Source organism: Ovis aries, chromosome 7 (genome assembly GCF_016772045.2).
Source record: "Ovis aries strain OAR_USU_Benz2616 breed Rambouillet chromosome 7, ARS-UI_Ramb_v3.0, whole genome shotgun sequence".
In the NCBI taxonomy this organism is placed as follows: domain Eukaryota; kingdom Metazoa; phylum Chordata; class Mammalia; order Artiodactyla; family Bovidae; genus Ovis; species Ovis aries.
The window spans coordinates 15,738,379-15,763,372 of record NC_056060.1 but is presented as its reverse complement, the minus strand read 5'-3'; the positions used below and the strand labels follow the sequence as shown (position 1 = coordinate 15,763,372).

The 24,994-nt window shown below is 38.7% G+C and overlaps 1 protein-coding gene across 1 annotated transcript in view; it reads right to left on the bottom strand.

The window, feature by feature from the left end:
• Nucleotides 1-23,556, bottom strand: part of SPESP1 (sperm equatorial segment protein 1) — a 33,037-nt gene extending 9,481 nt beyond the window's left edge. The window contains 1 exon segment of the mRNA NM_001318078.1: nucleotides 23,482-23,556. Within this exon segment, the coding sequence (NP_001305007.1) occupies nucleotides 23,482-23,545 (64 nt within the window). The 5' untranslated portion in view covers nucleotides 23,546-23,556.
• Nucleotides 23,557-24,994: the final 1,438 nt, after the last annotated feature.

The following is a 24,994-nucleotide window of genomic DNA, read 5'->3' as shown; positions in this document are numbered from 1 at the left end:
GCAAACAGGATGTTCTGCCAAGGATACGGACACAGCCTTGAGATTAATGGTCCCTTGCAAATAAGGGAACATTCCCTTCTTGCGATAAGGGCTCTGGACAGACTGCAGTAGGCCGGAATTTCACTCCCTTTTGCTGTACGATAACATTTGTGCACATGCGCTGTACTGAACAAGTTTGGTCATACAGTCTGGAATTCTGCCCAGAAGGGATGTATATAAATAAACCACGAGCTTGCTGGCACATGCAGTTCTTGTCCCTCTGGCCAGAGTGTATGTTTCTTGTGTGTGTCTCGTATGTCTCGTATGTTCTGTGTCATTTCACTCGTAGTAATCAACAGAAAGATAACATTACCAAATTCATGTGGGCATTTGCCCCTGAGGAGAGAGAATGGGACTGAAGTTGGACATTAAAGGGGTCTTTGGACTTATCTATAAACTTTTACTCTCTAAGCACACACGCCCAATCATTTAACACAGTAAACAACTAAAAGCCATATTTTTAAAAGAAAATACTTATTTACATATTCTTATGTGTATAAATTAGATTAGGTCCAGTAGACAGAGTGCCAGAAGAACTATGGATAGAGGTTAGTAACATTATACAGGAGGCAGCGACCAAAATCATTCCAGAGAAAAAGAAATGCAAGAAGGCAAAGTGGTTGTCTGAGGAACCTTTACAAATAGCTAAGGAAAGAACAGAAGCAAAAGGCAAAGGACAAAGGGAAAGATATATCCAACTGAATGCAGAGTTCCAAAGACAAGCAAGGAGAGATAACAAGGGCTTTTTCAATGAACAATGAAAAGAAATAGAGGAAAATAACAGAATAGGAAAGACTAAAGAACTCTTAAAGAAAACTGGAGCTATCAAGGGAATATTTCATGCAAGGATGGGCACAATAAAGGACAGAAACGGTAAGGACCTAACAGAAAAAGAAGAGATTAAGAAGAAGTGGCAAGAATACACAGAAGAATTATACAAAACAAAACAAAACAAACCTTAATGACTCAGATAACCACAATGGTATGGCCACTCACCTATAGCCAGATATCCTGAAGTGTGAAGTCGAACGGGCCTTAGGAAGTATTACTACCAACAAAGCTAGCAGAGGTGATGGAATTCCAGCTAAGCTATTTAAAATCCTAAAAGATGATGCTGTTAAAGTATTGCACTCAATATGCCAGCAAATTTGGAAAACTCAGCCATGGCCCCAGGACTGGAAGAGATTAGTTTTCATTCCAATCCCAAAGAAGAGCAATGGCAAAGGATGTTCAAACTACCATACAATTGTGCTCATTTCACATGCTAATAAGGTTATACTCAAAATTCTTCAAGCCAGGCTGGAGCAGTGTGTGAACCAAGAATTTCTAGATATACAACCTGAGTTTAGAAAAGGCAGAGGAATCAGAAATCAAACTGCCAACATTCACTGTATCAGAGAAAGCAATGGGATTCCAGAAAAGAAAAAAAAAATCTACCTGTGCTTCACTGACTAGGCTAAAGCCTTTGACACTGTGTATCACAACAAACTGTGGAAAATTCTTAAAGAGTAATACCAGACCACCTTACCTGTCTCCTGAGAAACCTGTTTGTAGGTCAAGAAGCAAGCAGTTAGAACTGGACATGGAACAATTGACTGGTTCAAAATTGGGAAAGGAGTATGACAAGGCTGTATATTATCATCCTGCTTATCTAACTTATATGCAAAATACATCATGTGAAATGTCAGATTGGATGAATCACAGGCTGTAATCAAGACTGCCCATAGAAATATCAAAAACCTCATATATGCAGATGATACCATTCTAATGGCAGAAAATAAAGAGGAATTAGAGAGTATCTTGATAAGGGTGAAAGAGGAGAGTGAAAAAGCTGGCTTGAAATTCAACATTCAAAAACCTAAGATCATGGCTGCAGATCCCATCACTTCATGCCAAATAGAAGGGGAAGTGGAAGCACTAACAGATTTTAATTTCTTGGGGATGAAATCACTGCATGGTGACTGCAGCCATGAAATTAAAATATACTTGTTTCTTGGAAGGCAAGCTAAGACAAATCTAGACAGTATATTAAAAATCAAAGACCTCACTTTGCAGACAAAGGTCCATCTAGTCAAAGCTATAGTTTTCCCAGTAGTCATGTATGGATATAAGAGTTGGACCATAAAACAGGCTGAGAAGTGAAGAATTGATGTTTTCAAATTGTGGTGCTGGAGAAGACTCTTGGGAGTCCCTTGGACTAGTCAAACTAGTCATCAATCCCAAAGACAATCGACCCTGAGTATTTATTGGAAGGATGCTAAAGCTCAAGCTCCAATACTTGGACCACCTGATGCAAAAAGCTGACTAAATGGGAAAGACCCTGATGCTGGGAAAGACTGAGGGTAGGAGGAGAAGGGGGTACAGAGGATGAGATGGTTGAAAGGCATCACTAACTCAATTGACATGAGTTTGAGCAAATTGCAGGAGACAGTGGAGGACAGAGGAGCCTAGTGTGCCACAGTCCATGGGGTAGCAAAGTTGAACCTGACCTGGCGACCGAACAATGCAAATATTTATAAAATGCATTGTCCTGAATCTAGGGGTTTTTCTGAAGGAAAATTAACTTGTGACCTAGTGCAGTGAAAAAATATCTTTCATTCTGGTTCTGGTTCTACCACTTTCTAGCATCATGACCTTATTTCTCTACTACTAAATTACTACCTACTAAATTTCTCTGAATATCTACTTAACTATAGAATTAAGATACTAAATCTGCCCTTTATCTCATAGACTTAAAAATATGGGTTATTTGAAAACACTTTAGAAGGCGGTCCTTAGATGGTGGAGGAATAGGACGGGGAGACCACGTTCTCCCCCACAAATACATCAAAAGAACATTTGAACGCTGAGCAAATTCCACAAAACAACTTCTGAATGCTGGCAGAAGACATCAGGCACCCAAAAAGGTAGCCCGTTGTCTTTGAAAGGAGATGCAGAAGTCTTGAGGCTACTGTAAGAATAAGACTGAAAACCAGAGGCAGGAGGCTTAAGTCCAAAACCTGACAACACCAGAGAACTCCTGACTGCAGGGAACATTAATCGATAAGAGCTCATCAAAAGCCTCCATACCTACATTGAAACCAAGCACCACCCAAGAGCCAACAAGTTCCAGAGCAAGACATACCACGCAAATTCTCCAGCAACACAGGAACATAACTCTGAGCTTCAATATACAGGCTGCCCAAATTCACACCAAACTCACTGACATCTCAAAACTCACTACTGGACACTTCATTGCACTCCAGAGAGAAGAAATCCAGCTCCACACACCAGAACACTGACACAAGCTTCTCTAACCAGGAAACCTTGACAAGCCACCTGTCCAACCCACCCACAGCAAGGAACCTCCACAATAAAGAGGAAACACAAACTGCCAGAATACGGAAAGGCCACACCAAACACAGCAATATAAACAAGATGAAAAGGCAGAGAAATACTCAGCAAGTAAAGGAACAGGATAAATGCCCAATAAACCAAACAAAAGAGGAAGAGATAGGGAATCTACCTGAAAAATAATTCCGAATAATGATAGTGAAAATGTTCCAAATCTTGAAAATAGAGTTACAGATAAATAGCCTGGAGACAAGGATTGAGAAGATGGAAGAAATGTTTAACAAGGACCTAGACAAAATAAAAAAGAGTCAATATATAATGAATAATGCAATAAATGAGATCAAAAACACTCTGGAGGGAACCAACAGTAGAATAACGGAGGCAGAAGATAGGATAAGTGAGGTGGAAGATAGAATGGTAGAAATGAATGAAGCAGAGAGGAAAAAAGAATGCAAAGAAATAAGGACAACCTCAGAGACCTCTGGGACAATGTTAAATGCCCCAACATTCGAATCATAAAAGTCCCAGAAGAAGAAGACAAAAAGAAAGACCATGAGAAATACTTGAGGAGATGATAGTTGAAAACTTCCCTAAAATGGGGAATGAAATAGTCACCCAAGTCCAAGAAACCCAGAGAGTCCCAAACAGGATAAACCCAAGGCAAAACAGGCCAAGACACATATTAATCAAATTAACAAAGATAAAACACAAAGAACAAATATTAAAAGCAGCAAGGGAAAAACAACAAATAACACACAAGGGGATTCCCATAAGGATAACAGCTGATCTTTCAATAGAAACTCTTCAGGCCAGAAGGGAATGGCAGGACATACTTAAAGTGATGAAAGAGAAAAACCTACAACCCAGATTACTGTACCCAGCAAGGATCTCATTCCAATATGAAGGAGAAATCAAAAGCTTTATAGACAAGCACCACCACCAAACCAGCTCTCCAACAAATGCTAAAGGATCTTCTCTAGACAGGAAACACAGAAAGGGTATATAAACTCGAACCCAAGACCACAAAGTAAATGGCAATGAGATCATACTTATCAATAATTACCTTAAATGTTAATGGGTTGAATGCCCCAACCAAAAGGCAAAGATTGGCTGAATGGATACAAAAACAAGACCCCTATATATGTTGTCTACAAGAGACCCACCTTGAAACAAGGGACACATACAGATTGAAAGCGAAGGGCTGGAAAAAGATATTACACACAAATAGAGACCAAAAGAAAGCAGGAGTAGCAGTACTCATATCCGATAAAATTGACTTTAAAAGAAAGGCTGTGAAAAGAGACAAAGAAGGACACTATATAATGATCAAAGGATCAATTCAAGAAGAAGATATAACAATTATAAATATATATGCACCCAACATAGGAGCACCACAATATGTAAGACAAATGCTAACAAGTATGAAAGGGGAAATGAACAATAACACAGTAATAGTGGGAGACTTTAATACCCCACTCACACCAATGGATAGATCAGCTAAACAGAAAATTAACAAGGAAACACAAACTTTAAATGATACAATAGACCAGTTAGACCTAATTGATATCTATAGGACATTTCACCCCAAAACAATGAATTTCACCTTTTTCTCAAGTGCACATGGAACCTTCTCCAGGATAGACCACATCCTGGCCCATAAATCTAGCCTTGGTAAATTCAAAAAAATTGAAATCATTCCAAGCATCTTTTCTGACCACAATGCAGTAAGATTAGATATCAATTACAGGAGAAAAGCTATTAAAAATTCCAACACACGGAGGCTGAACCACACGCTGCTGAATAACCAACAAATCACAGAAGAAATTTAAAAGAAATAAAAATATGCATAGAAATGAATGAAAATGAAAACACAACAACCCAAAACCTATGGGACAGTGTAAAAGCAGTGCTAAGGGGAAGGTTCATAGCAATACAGGCTTACTTCAAGAAAAAAGTAAATAAATAACCTAACTCTACACCTAAAGCAACTAGAAAAGGAAGAAATGAAGAACCCCAGGGTTAGTAGAAGGAAAGAGTTCTTAACAATTAGGGCAGAAAAAATGCAAAAGAAACAAAAGAGACCATAGCAAAAATCAACAAAGCCAAAAGCTGGTTCGTTGAGAAGATAAATAAAATTGACAAACCATTAGCCAGACTCATCAAGAAACAAAAGGAGAGCAATCAAATCAACAAAACTAGAAATGAAAATGGAGAGATCACAACAGACAACACAGAAATACAAAGGACTGTAAGAGACTACTATCAGCAACTATATGCCAATAAAACGGACAACGTGGAAGAAATGGACAAATTCTTAGAAAAGTACAACTTTCCAAAACTGAACCAGGAAGAAATAGAAAATCTTAACAGACCCATCACAAGCATGGAAATTGAAACTGTTATCAGAAATCTTCCAGCAAACAAAAGTCCAAGACCACATGGCTTCACTGTTGAATTCTACCAAAAATTTAGAGAGGAGCTAACACCTATCTTACTCAAACTCTTCCAGAAAATTGCAGAAGAAGGTAAACTTCCAAATTCATTCTATGAGGCCACCATTATCCCATACCAAAACCAGACAAAGATGTCACAAAAAAAGAAAACTACAGGCCAATATCACTAATGAACATAGATGCAAAAATCCTTAACAAAATTATAGCAAACAGAATCCAACAACACATTAAAAAGATCCTACCTCATGACCAAGTGGGCTTTATCCCAGGGATGCAAGGATTCTTCAACAGTCACAAATCGATCAAGGTAATACACCACAATAACAAATTGAAAGATAAAAACCATATGATTATCTCAATAGATACAGAGGAAAGCCTTTGACAAAATTCAACATCCATTTATGATAAAAACCCTCCAGAAAGCAGGAATAGAAGGAATGTACCTCAACATAATAAAAGCTATATATGACAAACCCACAGCAAACATTATCCTCAATAGTGAAAAATTGACAGCATTTCCCCCAAAGTCAGGAACAAGACAAGGGTGCCCACTCTCACCACTACTGTTCAACATAGTTTTGGAAGTTTTGGCCACAGCAATCAGAGCAGAAAAAGGAACCTAGATTGGAAAAGAAGAAGTAAAACTCTCACTGTTTGCAGATGACATGATTCTCTACATAGAAAATCCTAAAGACTCCACCAGAAAATTACTAGAACTAATCAATGAATATAGTAAAGTTGCAGGATATAAAATTAACACACAGAAGTCCCTTGCATTCCTATACACTAACAATGAGAAATCAGAAAAAGAAATTAAGAAAACAATTCCATTCACCATTGCAACAAAAAGAATAAAATACTTAGGAATATATCTATCTAAAGAAACAAAAGACCTATATATAGAAAACTATAAAACACTGATGAAAGAAATCAAAGAGGACACAAATAGATGGAGAAATATACCATGTGCATGGATTCAAAGAATCAATATAGTTAAAATTAGTATACTACCCAAAGCAATCTACAGATTCAATGCAATCCCTATCAAGCTACCAACTGTATTTTTAACAGAACTAGAACAAATAATTTCACAATTTGTATGGAAATACAAAAAACCTCGAATAGCCAAAGCAATCTTGAGAAAGAAGAATGGAACTGGAGGAATCAACCTGCCTGACTTCAGGCTTTACTACAAAGCTACAGTCATCAAGACAGTATGGTACTGGCACAAAGAAATATAGATCAATGGAACAAAATAGAAAGTCCAGAGATAAATCCACGCACCTATGGACACCTTATCTTTGACAAAGGAGGCAAGAATATACAATGGAGAAAAGACAATCTCTTTAACAAATGGTGCAGGGAAAACTGGTCAACGACTTGTAAAAGAATGAAACTAGAACTAACTTTCTAACACCATACACAAAAATAAACTCAAAAGGGATTAAAGATCTAAACATAAGACCAGAAACTATAAAACTCCTAGAAGAAAACATAGGCAAAACACTCTCCAACATAAATCACAGCAGGATCCTCTATGACCCACCTCCCAGAATATTGGAAATAAAGGCAAAAATAAACAAATGGGATCTAATTTAATTAAAATCTTCTGCACAACGAAGGAAACTATAAGCAAGGAGAAAAGACAGCCTTCTGAATGGGAGAAAATAATAGCAAATGAAGCAACTGACAAAGAATTAATCTCAAAAATATAACAGCAACTCCTGCAGCTCAATTCCAGAAAAATAAATGACCCAATCAAAAAAAGAGCCAAAGAACTAAACAGACATTTCTCCAAAGACGACATACAGATGGCTAACAAACACATGAAAAGATGCTCAACATCACTCATTATCAGAGAAATGCAAATCAAAACCACAATGAGGTACCATTTCACGCCAGTCAGAATGGCTGCTATCCAAAAGTCTACAAACAATAAATGCTGGAGAGGGTGTGGCAAAAAGGGAACCCTCTTACACTGTTGGTGGGAATGCAAACTAGTACAGCCACTATGGAGAACAGTGTGGAGATTCCTTAAAAAACTGGAACTGCCATATGACCCAGCAATCTCATTGCTGGGCATACATGCTGAGGAAACCAGAATCAAAAGAGGCACATGTACCCCAATGTTCATCGCAGCACTATTTATAATAGCCAGGACATGGAAGCAACTTAGATGTCCATCAACAGATGAATGGATGAGAAAGCTGTGGTACATATACACAATGGAATATTACTCAGCCATTAAAAAGAATACATTGGAATCAGTTCTAATGAGGTGGATAAAACTGGAGCCTTTTATACAGAGTGAAGTAAGCCAGAAAGAAAAACACCAATACAGTATCAGTTCAGTTCAATTCCGTTGCTCAGTCATGTCCAACTCTTTGCAACCCCCTGAACCACAGTATGCCAGGCCTCCCTGTCCATCACCAACTCCCAGAGTCCACCCAAACCCATGTCCATTGTGTCGGTGATGCCATCCAACCATCTCATCCTCTGTCATCCCCTTCTCCTCCTGCCCTCAAATCTTTCCCAGCATCCGGGTCTTTTCAAATGAGTCAGCTCTCTGCATCAGATGGCCAAAGTATTGGAGTTTCAGCTTCAACATCAGTCCCTCCAATGAACACCCAGGACTGATCTCCTTTAAGATGGATTGGTGGGATCTCCTTGCAGTCCAAAGGACTCTAAAGAGTCTTCTCCAATACCACAGTTCAAAAGCATCAATTCTGAGCTCAGCTTTCTTTAATGTCCAACTCTCACATCCATACGTGACTACTGGAAAAACCATAGCCTTGACTAGATGGACCTTTGTTGGCAAAGTAATGTCTCTGCTTTTTAATATGCTGTCTAGGTTGGTCCTAAGTTTCCTTCCAAAGGAGCAAATGGCTTTTAATTTCATGGCTGCAATCACCATCTGCAGTGATTTTGGAGCCCAGAAAAATAAAGTCAGCCTCTGTTTCCACTGTTCCCCATTTATTTGCCATGAAGTGATGGGACTGAATGCGATGATCTTAGTTTTCTGAATGTTGAGCTTTAAGCCAACTTTTTTCACTCTCTTCCTTCACTTTCATCAAGAGACTCTTTAGTTTTTCTTCACTTTCAGCCATAAGGATGGTGTCATCTGCATATCTGAGGTTATTGACATTTCCCCCAGCAATATATATGGAATTTAGAAAAATGGTAACGATAACCCTACATGCGAGACAGCAAAAGAGACACAGGTGTATAGAACAGTCTTTTGGACTCTGTGGGAGAAGGCGAGGGTGGAATGATTTGAGAGAATAGCATTGAAACATGTATATTATCATATGTGAAACAGATCACCAGTCCAGGTTCAATGCATGAGACAGGGTTCTCAGGGCTGGTGCACTGGGATGACCCAGTGGGATAGGATTGGGAGGGAAGGAGGGGGTTCAGGATGGGGAACACATGTACACCCATGGCTGACTCATGTCAATGTATGACAAAACCACTACAATATTGTAAAGTAAGTAGCCTCCAATTAAAATAAATTTTAAAAAATAAATAAATTTCTATGTAAGACTTCAACTATTTCTGTATGTTAAAATATAATGCTTGCAAACTAAACTAGCTGGAAATATTTTGTTTGTTTATGCACTGCTTACCCAGAAGCATTAACTATAAAAATTGATTAAACTATACATTAGACTGTGCACCTTATTCTATGTATATTATATATTTAAAATCTCATATTGGTAACTGGTTTGCATTATACTTACTGGACATTAACACAAAGATTTTAAAAATCATTTTAAAAGAACTAGAATTAATAAAATTTAAATTTATCAATAGAAGTTATTTTCATTTTAGTTAGCAGAGCTAACTGAAGGCATGCATAAACCAAGAGTTTTATTTATCAGTTTCATTATGCTGTATCTTTTCATTATGCCATTATGCGATGCTGCTGCTTCAGTCGTGTCCGACTCTGTGCAACCCCATAGACGGCAGCCCATTATCAGTTTCATTATGCTATATCTTTTCATTATGCCATTATGCGATGCTGCTGCTTCAGTCGTGTATGACTCTGTGCAACCCCATAGACAGCAGTCCACCAGGCTCCCCCGTCCCTGGGATTCTCTAGGCAAGAACACTGGAGTGGATCATTATGCCATTACATATGCCAAATTTTACTATTTTAAAGCATGAGGAAGTTAATATAAAATTGCATGAATATATCTAATTGAATAAAAACCTCAATTCATAATAGGGGTAAAAACAATTTCATCCACAATATACATTTAAAAGAATGGAAATATATAAATGCATTGTTTTGGAAAAACCTCAACAGTTACACCTTTATCTGTTTCTGGAGAGATTTTCCTAACTAGTAAAACTAAAGCACATTAACTGTTCTAACTAACAATTTTTTCCAGAAACCTTACACTAAAAAGGGGGGTGGGGTGGGGCAAGAGTTTCTATGCAACTAAAAAGTGACTCAGTTCCATCAGTTCAGTCGCTCAGTCGTGTCCGACTCTTTGCGACCCCATGAACTGCAGCATGCCAGGCCTCCCTGTCCATCACCAACTCCTGGAATTCCCTCAAACTCACGGCCATTGAGCTGGTGATGCCATCCAGCCATCTCATTCTCTGTCGTCCCTTTTCCTCCTGCCCCCAATCCCTCCCAGCATCAGAGTCTTTTCCAATGAGTCAACTCTTCGCATGAGGTGGCCAAAGTAATGGAGTTTCAGCTTTAGCATCAGTCCTTCCAAAGAAATCCCAGGGCTGATCTCCTTCAGAGTGGGTTGCTTGGATCTCCTTGCAGTCCAAGGGACTCTCAAGAGTCTTCTCCAACACCATAGTTCAAAAGCATCAATTCCTGGGCGCTCAGCTTTCTTCACAGTCTGATTCTCACATCCATACATGACCACTGGAAAACCATAGCCTTGACTAGAAGGACCTTTGTTGGCAAAGTAATGTCTCTGCTTTTGAATATGCTATCTAGGTTGGTCATAACTTTCCTTCCAAGGAGTAAGCGTCTTTTAATTTCATGGCTGCAGTCACCATCTGTGGTGATTTGGGGGCCCCCAAAAATAAAGTCTGACACTGTTTCCACTGTTTCCCCATCTATTTGCCATGAAGTGATGGGACTGGATGCCATGATCTTCATTTTCTGAATGTTGAGCTATAAGCTAACTTTTTTCACTCTTCACTTTCACTTTCATCAAGAGGCTTCTTAGTTCCTCTTCACTTTCTGCCATAACAGTGGTGTCATCTGCATATCTGAGGTTATTGATATTTCTCCCAGCAATCTTGATTCCAGCTTGTGCTTCTTCCAGCCCAGCGTTTCTCATGATGTACTCTGCATAGAAGTTAAATAAGCAGGGTGACAATATACAGCCTTGACGTACTCCTTTCCCTATTTGAAACCAGTCTGTTGTTCCATGTCCAGATCTAACTGTTGCTTCCTACCTGCATACAGGTTTCTCAAGAGGCAGCTCAGGTGGTCTGTTGTTCTCATCTCTTTCAGAATTTTCCAGTTTATTGTGATCCACACAGTCAAAGGCTTTGGCATAGTCAATAAAGCAGAAATAGATGTTTTCCTGGAACTCTCTTGCTTTTTCCATGATCCAGCGGATGTTGGCAATTTGATCTCTGGTTCCTCTGCCTTTTCGAAAACCAGCTTGAACATCAGGAAGTTCACAGTTCACGTATTGCTGAAGCCTGGCTTGGAGAATTTTGAGCATTATTTACTAGTATGTGAGATGACTACATGCCAAAAATAACAATAAAAAGTAATGACACTAATGCTAATATTAAAAAGCTTATTAGAAAGATACCTAGTTCTTTAGTTCTTTTGAGACTAAAGTTTTAAGAAATAAAAAAAATGTCACCCTAAATCTTGATCAAAGAACCAATAGTTTCTAAGCTGAATAAAAAGGAAAACTAAACCAACAACTCCAGCTTTTTGGTTAAAAACAAGGAAAGGAGCTACAATTTTTAAAAGATGTATAGCCTCAAATTTGGAAGCTTTAATATGAAAAATTTTTACTTCAAAGGGTAATAAAATGTAGGACTATAAGAAAACTAGGTAATTTTAATATTTCTTGGTAAGTTCATTATTTAATGTAACAATTTAAAATCTCAAAAGAAAAGTGGTAAATCTTAAGACTTTTTTTAAAATTTACTTTTAAAAATGTGTTCTTCTGTGTTTTATTTATGTGGTGATTGCGTAGTTATTGCAGAATACAAAACTGGAAAGTAAGGACACATCCAAATCTATATAGAATTTGGATTTTTGCACTTGAAGTCCATATAGCTAAACTTTTCAAGAACAGTATCGAACAACACATACATAAAATGTAAATATGGGATTTCACTTGAAATGTATTACAAACCAAACATATGGAATCTCAAAAACTGGTTATTATAAAACTTACACAATACTGTAAAATCATCAGGACCAATAAAATTTTTCCATTAAAATGTTCTATGTATAGTCTTTAACTGCTATAATTCTGACAACATTTAATATGAACTGTATTTTATTTTGACATTAACTTGGTTATAATTCCTGAAATTCTTAATTATGAACCTGCAAACTAAAACAATTTTAAATTAATAGCATATGTATTAATCTAAAGGCTTTTAAAAGACAAAAACTTGAGGTTTGGTATCAAACATTTTAAAGTAAAAACAATGTTGCTAGGAAAATAAAGTATACTGGTTAGTTGCTTATAATAATAAATTAAAGGACAATTTTAAATAAACTCTCAAATACTGAGTTTATTTATAGTCTCTAATTTAGAGTACTATGAATCACTTACTCAGATAAAACTGTATTTAAATAACTTAAATAGGTATCTGATCATCAGTTAAGACTCCTCTCTTCTTTCCAATAACTAGTGCCTATCAACTACAAATTGGCATTTGCCACTGGCACTTGCCATCCACCTCTACAAGGATTAAATCATGTGCTGCTGCAGCTGCTGATTTTCAATATCTGCCCCCCTCAAAAGGAGTTCAGGGTGAACAGAAATGAGGCACCCTACTCAGGGAAAAACTGGCAGGACAGGTCTTCAGATAGTTAGATATTTTCAGGAGCCGATTTTATGAGCCCAATTCTTGTATCTACTCATATTTTAAATAGCACTAAAATCCTGCAAGGTGATGAATGATCCTCATGACAGGCAGAAAGCTTCACAGGACTAGCAGAAACTTTCTGGAAAAATATGTGTCTGGTTGCATGTATTCCTCCTTAACCAAAATTACATATATACTGACCTTCCCCCCTGCCTCTTTGGAGCAATTCCTCCAAAACCTGAGGTGCTGTCTCCCGGGATGCACTCCTCATTTTTTCCCAAATAAAACTTAACTCACAACACTCACATTGTGCATTTTTTTTAAGTCGACATACTTTATACACAAACTGGAAAATAACATAGACAAAATGACTATAAACTTCATTCCAACATATTTTGACCAAAATTAAAAATAAGTCATCACACAATTCCTATGTGTGTTCTACTTAGGTAATCTTGTTTACTTGTAAAACGTAATGCCTCTTCCATAAGCCCCAAATACAATGTTTTAAAACAATATATTTGGACTTCTACTTCCAAAAAGATAGACAATATGTATTTTTCCTCTATCCTTCCTACTAAAAGTTAAAAATCCTGAACATTATATGTAAGACAAGCCTGAGGTGAGAAGACTCTGAAAGGTAGAGTGATGAAGGTAGACCAACTAGGGACTTCAGGACCTGAGTAACGACACAGCAGTGAGTTCCCTGGGTTTTCTTTTTGCCATATATATCCTAGACTGGGAACTGGAGATGCTGGCAATCCAAAAACACCAATGGACACAGACCAAAAAGGCTCAAAAAAAAGACTGCTTTCTTCATGGCCAAAGGACCAGGAAAAGAATAAACTAGCAAGACAGAAAAGGGAGGGGATATATGTATACCTATGGCTGATTCATGTTGAGGTTTGACAGAAAACCACAAAATTCTGTAAAGAAATTATCCTTCAATTTTAAAAAAAAAGCCAAAAGCACAGAAAACCTTGCAATCCTAACCCACCAGCAAAAGCTGAGTGGAGAACATAGACTTTCACCCTCATCAAGTTTCATTAAGCTTCCCCAATTCCTCTGCCCTTATCCCACAAAGTGCTGCAAAAAATATGAATACCTCTTCTTTTCAAGTAGAGAAGGCCAAATAAGGAGCTAGGACTTTCAGCTCCTTTCTGTGGTAACAAGGCAACACCCCACATCCACCATTAAAGTGGTGTCAGAGACCTATTTAAATCTGTAGCAAAAGAGTTAAATAAGGTCCAGAGTCTTACAACATAATACCCAAAATACCCAGGTTTTAATCAAAGGCTAGTGGTCATTACAAGAACCAGGAAATATCTCAATTTGATTAAGAAAAGAAACCCAACAGATGCCAACACTGAGATGATGCAGATGTTAGAATTATCTGACAGGGATTTAGAAGTAGCCATCATAAAAATGCTTCAACAAGCAATTATGGATTTCTTGAAACAAATGAAAAATAAAAAGTCTTAATAAATAAGTAGAAAATCTCAGCAAAGAAATAGAATATATAAGGATAAATTAAGTTTTAGAATTGAGTAACAATAACTGAACTGAAAAACTCAGTGGATAGGTTCAACAGCAGAATGGAGGGGAAAGAGGAAATAAGCAGTGAACTGGAAGATAGAATATCAGCAATTACGAACCTGAATAAAGGAGAAAAAATGAAATGCAAACAAATGAAAAGAGCCTCAGAGTCTTGTGAGACTGTAACAGAAAGATCTAACATTCATGTCACCTGAGCCTTGGAAAGAGAAAAGAAAAAGGATAAACAGAAATGGTATTCAAAAACATAATGACTGAAAATTTCCCAAATTTGGCAAAAGACATGAATTTACAGATTCAAGAATCTGAATCTCAAAGCAGAATAAACCCAAAGAAATCCATGTTAAGATGTATCATGGTCAAACTTCTGAAAACTCTGAAGACAAAGAAAAAAATCTTGAAAGAAGCAGGTTAAATTACAATTTGAATTCTCAAGAGAAATCATTAATGTCAGAAGGAAATGGCATAATATTTTTCAAGTGATAAAAGGAAAGGACTATCAATCTAGAATTCTTTATCAAGGGAAAATATCCTTCAGCAATGAAAGGATAATCAAAACCTCTCAGATGAAGGGAAATTAAGGTAAATTGTTGCCAGAAGACCTATTCTAAAAGAATAACTAAATTAAGGTCATTAAACAGAAAGGAGGGCATCTCTAGTGGGTCAGCAGTAAAGAATCTGCCTGCAATGCAGGAGATGCAGATCCAGTTCCTAGGTCAGGAAGATTCCCTGGAGAAGGAAATGGCAATTCACTCCAGTATTCTTGCCTGGAAAATCCCATGGACAGAAGAGCCTGGTGGGCTATAGTCCAGAGGGTCACAAAACAGTCAGACACAACTTAGTAACTAAACAAGTGAAGCCGCTCAGTCGGGTCCAACTCTTTGCAACCCCATGGACTATCCTGCCAGGCTCCTCCATCCATGGGATAAAACAACAACATAAAAAAAAAAAGGAAATCATAAAAGAAGGTATCCTGAACACTGGCAAGGAAGAAAGAGTAACAGGAGGAGCAAAAATGTGGGAAAATTCAGTGAACTTTTCTTTTCCTCTTGAGTTTTTCAAACTATGATTGACAGCTGAAATAAAATTATAATACTATCTGATGTGGTTCTCTATGCATGCTAAAGAAATATATATGACAACACTATGAATGAGAGAAGGTAAAAGAACATAAAGGGAGGTTAGGTTTCTACATTTCACTGAAACTGGCAAAATGCTGATACCAATAGACTGTAGTAAGTTATGTATACATAATGTTATACCCAGGCAGTACAAAGAAATATGCTCAAAAACACTACACGTTATGAGAGAATCCTAAAAAATCCTAAATCCTAAAAAAAAAAAAAAACCTCTCTCTCTCTCAATATGAGTTCCCTTGCAATCCCATAGAAATGGAGTCACCCTCATAATCAACAAAAGAGTCCAAAATACTTGGATGCAATCTCAAAAACAGAATGATCTCAGTTCTTTTCCAAGGCAAACCATTCAACATCACAGTGATCCAAGTCTATGCCCCAACCACTGATGCCGAAGAAGCCGAAGCCAACCAGTTCTATGAGGACCTAAAAGACCTTATAGAACTAATATCAACCAAAAATGTTCTATTCATCATAGGGAATTGAAATGCAAATGTAGGAAGTCAAGAAATACCTGGAGTAATAGGCAAGTTTGGCCTTGAAGTACAAAATGAAGCAAGGCAAAGGCTAACAAAATTCTGCCAAGAGAACACACTGGTCATAGCAAACACCCTTTTCCAACAACACAAGGGATGACTTTACACATGGATATCACCAAATGGTCAATCCTGAAATCAGATTGATTATGCATTCTTTGCATCCAAAGATGGAGAAGTTCTATACAGTCCGCAAAAACAAGACCGTGAGCTGACTGTGGCTCAGAACATCAGCTCCTTATAGCAAAATTCGGGCTTAAACTAAAGAAAACCAGGAAAACCACTAGGCCATTCAGGTATGACCTAAGTCAAATCCCACCCAAATCAAATCCCCTATGATTATACAGTGGACGTGATGAATAGATTCAAGGGATTAGATCTGGTAAACAGAGCGCCTGAAGAACTATGGACAGAGATTTGTAATACTATACAGGAGGCACTGACAAAACCATCCCAAAGATAAAAGAAATGCAAGAAGGCAAAGTGGTTATCTGAGGAGGCCTTACAAATAGCGACAACAAAGAAGAGAAGTGAAAACCAAGGGAGAAAGAGAAAGGTATACCTAACTGAATGCAGAGTTCCAGAGAACAGCAAGGAGAGACAAGAAGGCCTTCTTCGATGAACAATGCAAAGAAAGAGTGAAACAACAGAAGGGAAAAGACTAGAGATCTCTTTAAGAAAATTGGAGATATCAAAGTAACATTTCATGCAAAGATGGGCACAATAAAGGACAGAAAGGGTAAACACCTAATAGAAGCAGAAGAGATCAAGAAGAGATGGCAAGAATACATAGAAGAACTGTTCAGAAAAAGATCTTAATGACCCAGATAATGATGATGGTGTGATCACTCACCTAGAGCCAGACATCCTGGAGTGGAAGTCAAGTGGGCCTTAGGAAGCACTGCTGCCAATAAAGCTAATGCAAATGATGAAATTCCAGCAGAGCTACTTAAAATTAAAAAAAAAAGAAAAATGATGCTATTAAAGTACTGCACTCTAAATGTCAGCAAATTTGGAAAACTCAGCAGTGGCCACAGGACTGGAAAAGGTCATTCTTCACCCCAATTCCCAAGAATGGAAGTACTAAAGACTGTTCAAACTATCAGACAATTGTGCTCACTTGCCATGCTAGTAAGGTTATGCTCAAAATTCTTCAAGCCAGGCTTCCATAGTACTTCAATTAAGAACTTCCAGATGTACAAGGTGGGTTTAGAAAAGGCAGAGGAACCAGAGACCAAATTGCCAACATTCGCTGGATCATATAGAAAGCAAGGGAATTCCAGAAAAACATCTACTTCTATCTCATTGATGATGCTAAAGCCTTTGACTGTGTGGATCATAACAAACTGCGGAAAACTCTTAAAGAGATGGGAATATCAGACCATCTTACCTGTCTTATGAGGTATGTAGAAGACACACCTGTATGCAGGTCAAGAACCTTATATGGAAAAGCTGACTGGTTCACAATCAAGAAAGCAGTATGACAAGGTTGTATATTGTCACCCCGTTTATTTAACTTATATGCAGAGTACATCATGTGAAATGCTGGGCTGGATGAGCTATAAGCTGGAAGGAGAAATAAGACAGCCAGGAGAAATATCAACAACCTCAGATATGCAGATAACACCATTCCAATGGCAGAAAGCAGAGAACTAAAGAGCTTCTTGATGAGGGTAAAACAAGAGTGTGAAAAATCTGACTTAAAACTCAATACTAAAAAAAACTAAGATCATGGCATCTGGTCCCATCACTTCATGGCAAATAGATGGGAGAAAGGTGGAAGCAATGACAGATTACCTCTTCTTGGGCTCTAAAATCACTACAGATGGTAACTTCAGCCATGAAATTCGAAGATGATTACTTCTTGGAAGGAAAGGTATGACAAACCTAGACAGAATATAAAAAGCAAAGACATCACTTTGCCAACAAAGGTCCTTATAGTTAAAGCTATGGTCTTTCTAGTAGTCACGTATGGATGTGAGAGTTGGACCATAAAGAAGGCTGAGTGCCAAAGAATTGATGCTTTCAAACTATGATGCTAGAGAAGACTCTTGAGAGTCCTTTGGACAGCAAGGAGATCAAACCAGTCAATCCTAAAGGAAATCAACCCCAAATATTCATTGGAAGGACTAATGCTCAAGTTGAAACTCCACTGATGGCCACCTGATGCATTGGAAAAGACCCCGATGCTGGGAAAGATTGAAGGCAGAAGGAGAAAAGGGCAACAGAGGATGAGATGGTTGGTTATATCACCGATTCAGTGGACATGAACTTGGGCAAACTCTGGGAGATGGTGAGGGACAGGGAGGCCTAGCGTGCTGCAGTCCACATGGTCACAAAGAGTCAGACAGGACTTGGTGACTGAACAACAAAATAAGATGAGTGCTATCTGATCATGTGCTTAAAATGTAATCTATGTTTTTAAAAACTAAGGCCTTAAAGCCCAATAATATTATTGATTTAAACAAAAAAAAAATTGGCATAACAATAAATACCTGGTAAGTTAAAGATAACAACAAAATGTTCAGTATAACTGGGGAAACATAGTAGCTCAGTAAAGAAGGAAAGATACATTTTTAAACATTTCAGATACAGACAAAAGTAGTTAAAGTTCAACAGAATATGATTGGTCATTGTGCCATTAGAATTCATATGTTTTTACTGTAATCTTAACATAATACTTGGTGATTGCACCCAATTTAAAACAAGAATCATGGATGCGCATCTTTTAAAAGATTCAAATATAACTAGTATTTGTATTACCACAAGAGTGAATAGCTTTGTCAACAAAGAATTCATGTATATAAAGCTTAACATATACCCACGCATTGAATCATTTATAAATGGGCCAGACTCTGCCTGAATGTCTAAGCTCTAGAGAACAAATTGCTTGTATTTTCCATCCAAGTCATGAAATGAGCTCATAAAGAACAGACTTCCCATACTCTACAGAAGTGTTGCAAGTAAGAATTAATACCTGAAAGCTGTCAGCATGTAAGAACTTCCAGCTAAAACACCAATACCTTCAAGTTAAAAGAAACTTGAATAACTGAGCTGAAGTACTTCCAACTCAAAGCTGTAATAACTATGCTTCATTAGTAGGGTATACTCAAAGAATGATCAGAAAAGAAAATGTCACATCTTGTTATTCATGCAACAGTTTTCCTATAATTTGTTAATTCAAATTTTAACTTTTGCCAGCAAGTAAAACAAACAAGTAATTATGTTTATATTAATTAAGTGTTCATATTAAGGAAACATAACTTCAGGGTTAAGGACAGAGGAAATGGGGAGAACAACTGGTAAAAAAAAAAAAATACAAACTTTTAGTTATAAGAAAAACAAAGCCTCAGGATCTAACATATAATATGGTGACAACAGTTGATGATACAAAAAGGTAAAGATGTGAGGTGACATGTGTTAATTAATTCAATCAGTTCAGTTCAGTTGCTCAGTCGTGTCCGACTCTTTGCGACCCCATGAGTTGCAGCACGCCAGGCCTCCCTGTCCATCACCAACTCCCGGAGTTCACTCAAACTCACGTCCATCGAGTCCGTGATGCCATCCAGCCATCTCATCCTCTGTTGTCCCTTTTCCTCCTGCCCCCAATCCCTCCCAGCATCAGAGTCTTTTCCAGTGAGTCAACTCTTTGCATGAGGTGGCCAAAGTACTGGAGTTTCAGCGTTAGCATCATTCCTTCCAAAGAAATCCCAGGGCTGATCTCCTTTAGAATGGACTGGTTGGATCTCCTTGCAGTTCAAGGGACTCTCAAGAGTCTTCTCCAACACCACCATTCAAAAGCATCAATTCTTGGGCGCTCAGCTTTCTTCACAGTCCAACTCTCGCATCCATCCATGACTACTGGAAAAACCATAGCCTTGACTAGATGGACCTTTGTTGGCAAAGTAATGTCTCTGCTTTTCAATATGCTATCTAGGTTGGTCATAACTTTTCTTCCAAGGAGTAAGTGTCTTTTAATTCCATGGCTGCAGTCACCATCTGCAGTGATTTTGGAGCCCAAAAAGATAGTCTGACACTGTTTCCACTGTTTCCCATCTATTTCCCATGAAGTGATGGGACCAGATGTCATGATCTTCGTTTTCTGAATGTTGAGCTTTAAGCCAACTTCTTCACTCTCCTCTTTCACTTTGGTGGGAGTTAATATATATATTAATACATATGTCAAATTATCATATTGTACACTTTAAATATAATTTTTATTAATCAACTATGTCTCAATGAAGCAGAAAAAAAGGAGAAACATAACTTTATGGCTTTCCTCTTCTTGGTATTTATGTTTTGGGTTAATATGTCTCTTCCCATGCTGAACATAGGTTCTCCCCATGTGACTGTCTTGGCCTATTATAGGACACCAGCAAATCTGACGTGGCATAGGCTTTATAAAAACTTGCATGTTGAGGGCTTATAAAGTTCTGTCTTGGAAGCAAGCTCCCATGATATAAAGACACTTGGGCTAGATTACTGAAAAATGAGAAGTCATGTAGAGGAAGACCCTGAAAGATGAGCAGCCATGTTGGATGTTCTCATCCCAACTGAGCTTCTTCAGTTCCACCATGTGAAGCAGAACTGTTCAGCTGAGTGCAGACAACCCACAGAATCGTGAGAAATGATAAAATTTGAGGGTGGTCTTTTATGCTGCAACAGAAAACCAAAATAACTATACTAAATTATATTTTGAAAAAGGAACACAAATTTAGTTAAGGTGAAGAGTCAAAAATCAGAAAGTTATCTTATGAGTAATGTTAAAATTTAATCAGAACCCAAACAAATTCATGACCATGAAATATAGCTCTTTTAGTTTTGTTGAGTAAAATGACCTAAATAATATTACTTCAGCATTGATATATATCCCAAATACTCGGCTCTCTAACACTATGTACTATTTTGTCTCCTCAGAAGGATGGCTAATTCCATTCAGAACAGAGAATATACAAAGTGGTCTTAACTGGTTACTGTCAGAAAACAAGAAGTCTTAAAAAACACAAGACCCTATCAAAACAACACAGACAAGAGCTCCAAAGAACAGAGAGACGGAATTTTTCCCAGAAAATATTAATAGGCTAATGAAACTACTATATCCCCAAAGGCCACCCTCTGACATCTGCATTAGAAGACACAGTCCTCATTATCCAAAACATTAATGAAGTGTGTCATAACATTCCATTCACAGGTTTGAACGACTCTCCCAAGTGCCATGGCCTTGAGCCTTGAAATAGTGAAAGATGAACTTGCAGCACCAGAACCAAGTGAATTTCACCTTCTCAATGTTCTTGAAATTAGAGCAATATGCTTTCCCTTTCAATTCCAATCAGTTGCCAATAGATATGAATATTTATTTATTGCCTTACTACTTCCCTTGCCTTCTGTGGTCCATTAGGACTAAAGTTTTCCCAAAGACAAAGACAGATGCCAAAGAAGTACTGATGTTTTCAACAAATATAATAATTCCTGTGATGTTTGCTTAAGGTAATCTCAAAGCTATCTTGTATTCTTAAAAGAATTGTTAAAGATGCACTTTTCCTTAAAAAAACCAATCTGTCTTTTATTTGGCATGAGAGAGCAGTTTTTTATATGGCTCTCTTGACAATACTGTTAGAAGAGCAGACATACAAAACAAAGAATACATACCCGATTTAAATCGAACACAGTGATAAACCTGGTTTCACAGGGAAAGTAGCCATGTTAGCACTGCCCTACATACCCCTTAATCTGCTTCTATGAAAAAGATGTAAATTACATTTTCTCACATATCTTTGTCATCTATGACCTGTATATATATATTTCCTTTTCTCTTGTATCATCTGTATATTCAACACAAAATCATTCCTTTTTCTGAGAAGTATCTTTTCATTTCCTACAAGCCTTAAGAAAGTTTAGGTTAAGAGGGTATAAAGAAAGAGCACAGGCCATGGAGTTTTGGAGTTAGACAAGAGATCAAACTGAGTTGAGTATCCAGGTATTGCTCTCAAGCAGTCTCAGAGAGTACTGTGTGACAGTATTAATTTCACTTCAGCTGAAGTCTGCATATATATTAGTCAGTTGTGACCTACTGCTCTACAACTACCAAAATTCAATCTCTGATGTTAGCAATAATGACCACTAGTAGCAGCAAGAAAAGACAATTACCACCTTCAGTATGCTCTGTTCTTTACAGCCAAAAATTTTACAAAGACTTTTGTTTAAAACAACTAACAATCATTAAATGCTAGTGTTGAAAGGGCTGACTTTAGTTACCTAGGGCACTTTATTCAGAACTTTATCCACTACTATTTATGACTTTGGTTGTGCTGTGTTTTCATTTTTGAAATTTAATTGTTAACTAAGAGCTTTTAACAAGTCTGAAATATAGCTCTGCATAACTAGCATGCACTTTAGCATTTTTTTCACACCTACCTGTTAAATTTTATTTAGTTGGTTACACCAAACCCCAACATCACTAGATACTACAGTGAACTAAAGTTAGTCTAGATGAATAGGCCTCCATGGTCTATCTGGAATACCAGATATCAGACCCTTAAATACCTCAAGGTGTTCATGTGATATTAATATAGTAGTCTCAACACCCCTGAATATGACATTAGTTTTCAGCCATTGAGGAGGGACAAGTAGTTAAGTAATAATTCTGCTCTGCTATGGTTTTGAATCCTGTGCACCTGAGGATGCTCAGTGGGCATGCATAGGAGGTCAGCGAGTGTCCTAGACAGCTGCCCACAATCCACACACTCTCCTTGTTTAAACATGGGCTCAAAGTCTTTCTGTCAAGGGCCAGAGAGAGAATAGTTCAGGCTTTGCAGCCCATCCTGTCTCCGTGGCAACTACTGAACTCTGCTGTTAAAAGGCGGGAAAGCAACCTGGACAATAGGCTGGCTGTGTTTCAACAAAACCTGACGAACAATGAAACTGGAATTTCATACTTTTGCACATGTCACGGAAGATTACATTTACAGCGAAAAAGGTAGCGAACAATGTAAAAACCATGCCCCCCAGCCAGCCAGGCAGCCATCCAAAAGCTGGCCGCAGGTGCTCCCACCCTGCTTTACCACACCTGCAGCGACTCTCTGGTAAACGAGGCCAGGTGAACAAGGGTTGTCTCTGCCCGGTCACTTGCGCAGTCCCAGGTGCCCAGTCTGGCTCACCCCAACCACGCTTGGGACCCAAAGTCTGGATCACTGCCTGACCGCGTGCAGGCGGAGCGGACCAGAACTGGGACACAACTCGGCACCTGAGGCCGAGCCCCTGGAGAATGGGGTTTGGGAGGCATGTAGGACCCAGAAAAGGAAGAGCTGAGTCTCAGGCGGGCCCGGGAACCCCGGGAGGTTCCCCCACAAGTGTCCCTGGAGGGGCAGCCGCCCCTGGCCAGTCACTCACTTCGATACGCTGGCAGGGACGAAGGCCATAGCAGCAGCGCAACTAGAAGGACTAAGAACTTCATGGGCATCATCCACAGCACTCCGCCATGCGTCGGGAACGTCCTGGGGCCACCAGGCCGGGTACCTCAGTCCGAAAGGGGAGGGGGTTGGCGGGACGACCGTCCTTCCTCGGGGCCCCAGGCGCCCCGCAACGGTTGTCCCAAGCACGCAAGCGCAGAAGGTGTTGAGGATCGCGTGCGGCCGTGGCCACGCCCCCTATTAGCGCCGCACACAGGGGGTGGGGCCACGGCGCCTGGCCCCGCCCTCCTACACACGGTTGCTAAGCCTTGGAAGCCCTTATCAGGGGAAGGCAGGGGAAAATCTTGATGCCCAGGGGAATATTGAGGCTTTAACGGGTGGGTGTGGTGGCCTTGGCCTATTCCAGGAACTGGGCTTGCTGTGCCTAAAACAAGGTCGCTGTGCAGAAGGAAGTGACTGGTGGAAAGACAGACAAATAGCCTGGCCGTTACAACTTGGAAATGTCATAATGGGGAAACATAGTGGCCAGCCATCTGAAGTTAACAACTGACCAGTTGGGAGCAGTCATTGAAGATGATCCTCTTATAGCTACAGGAGAAGTTGTCAAAGAACACAGTGTCAATCTTTCTACTGTCATTTGGCATTTGAAACAAATAGGATAGGTGAAGCTAAAGTTAAAGGCAACGGAGAAAAGGAAAGATATAAACCCATTTGAATGCAGAGTTCCAAAGAATAGCAAGGAGAGATAAGAAAGACTTCCTCAGTGATCAGTGCAAAGAAATAGAAGAAAACAATAGAATGGGAAAGACTAGCGATCTCTTCAAGAAAATGAGAGATACCAAGGGAACGTTTCATGCAAAGATGGGCTCAGTAAAGGACAGAAACGGTATGGACCTAACAGAAGCTGACTGTATTAAGAGGTGGCAAGAATATGCAAAAGAACTATACGAAAAAGATCTTTATGGCCCAGATAACCATGATGGTGTGTTCACTCACCTAGAGCCAGGCATCCTGGAGTGCCAAGTCAAGTGAGCCCGAGGAAGCATCACTATGAACAAAGCTAATGGAGGTGATGGAATTCCAGTTGAGCTATTTCAAATCCTAAAAGATGATGCTGTGAAAGTGCATTCAGTATGCCAGCAAATTTGGAAAACTCAGCAGTGGCTACAAGACTGGAAAAGGTCAGTTTTCATTCCAATCCCAAAGAAAGGCAAGGCCAAAGAATGTTCAAACTACTACACAATTGCACTCATCTTGCACGCCAGCAAAGTAGTGCTCAAAATTCTCTCAGCAGGCTTCGGCAATACATGAACCGTGAACTTTCAGATGTTCAAGCTGGATTTAGAAAAGGCAGAGGAACCAGAGATCAAATTGCCAACATCCATTAGATCACTGAAAAAGCAAGAGAGTTCCAGAAAAAACATCTACTTCTCCTTTATTGACTACGCCAAAACCTCTGACTGTGTGGATCACAACAGACTATGGAGATTCTT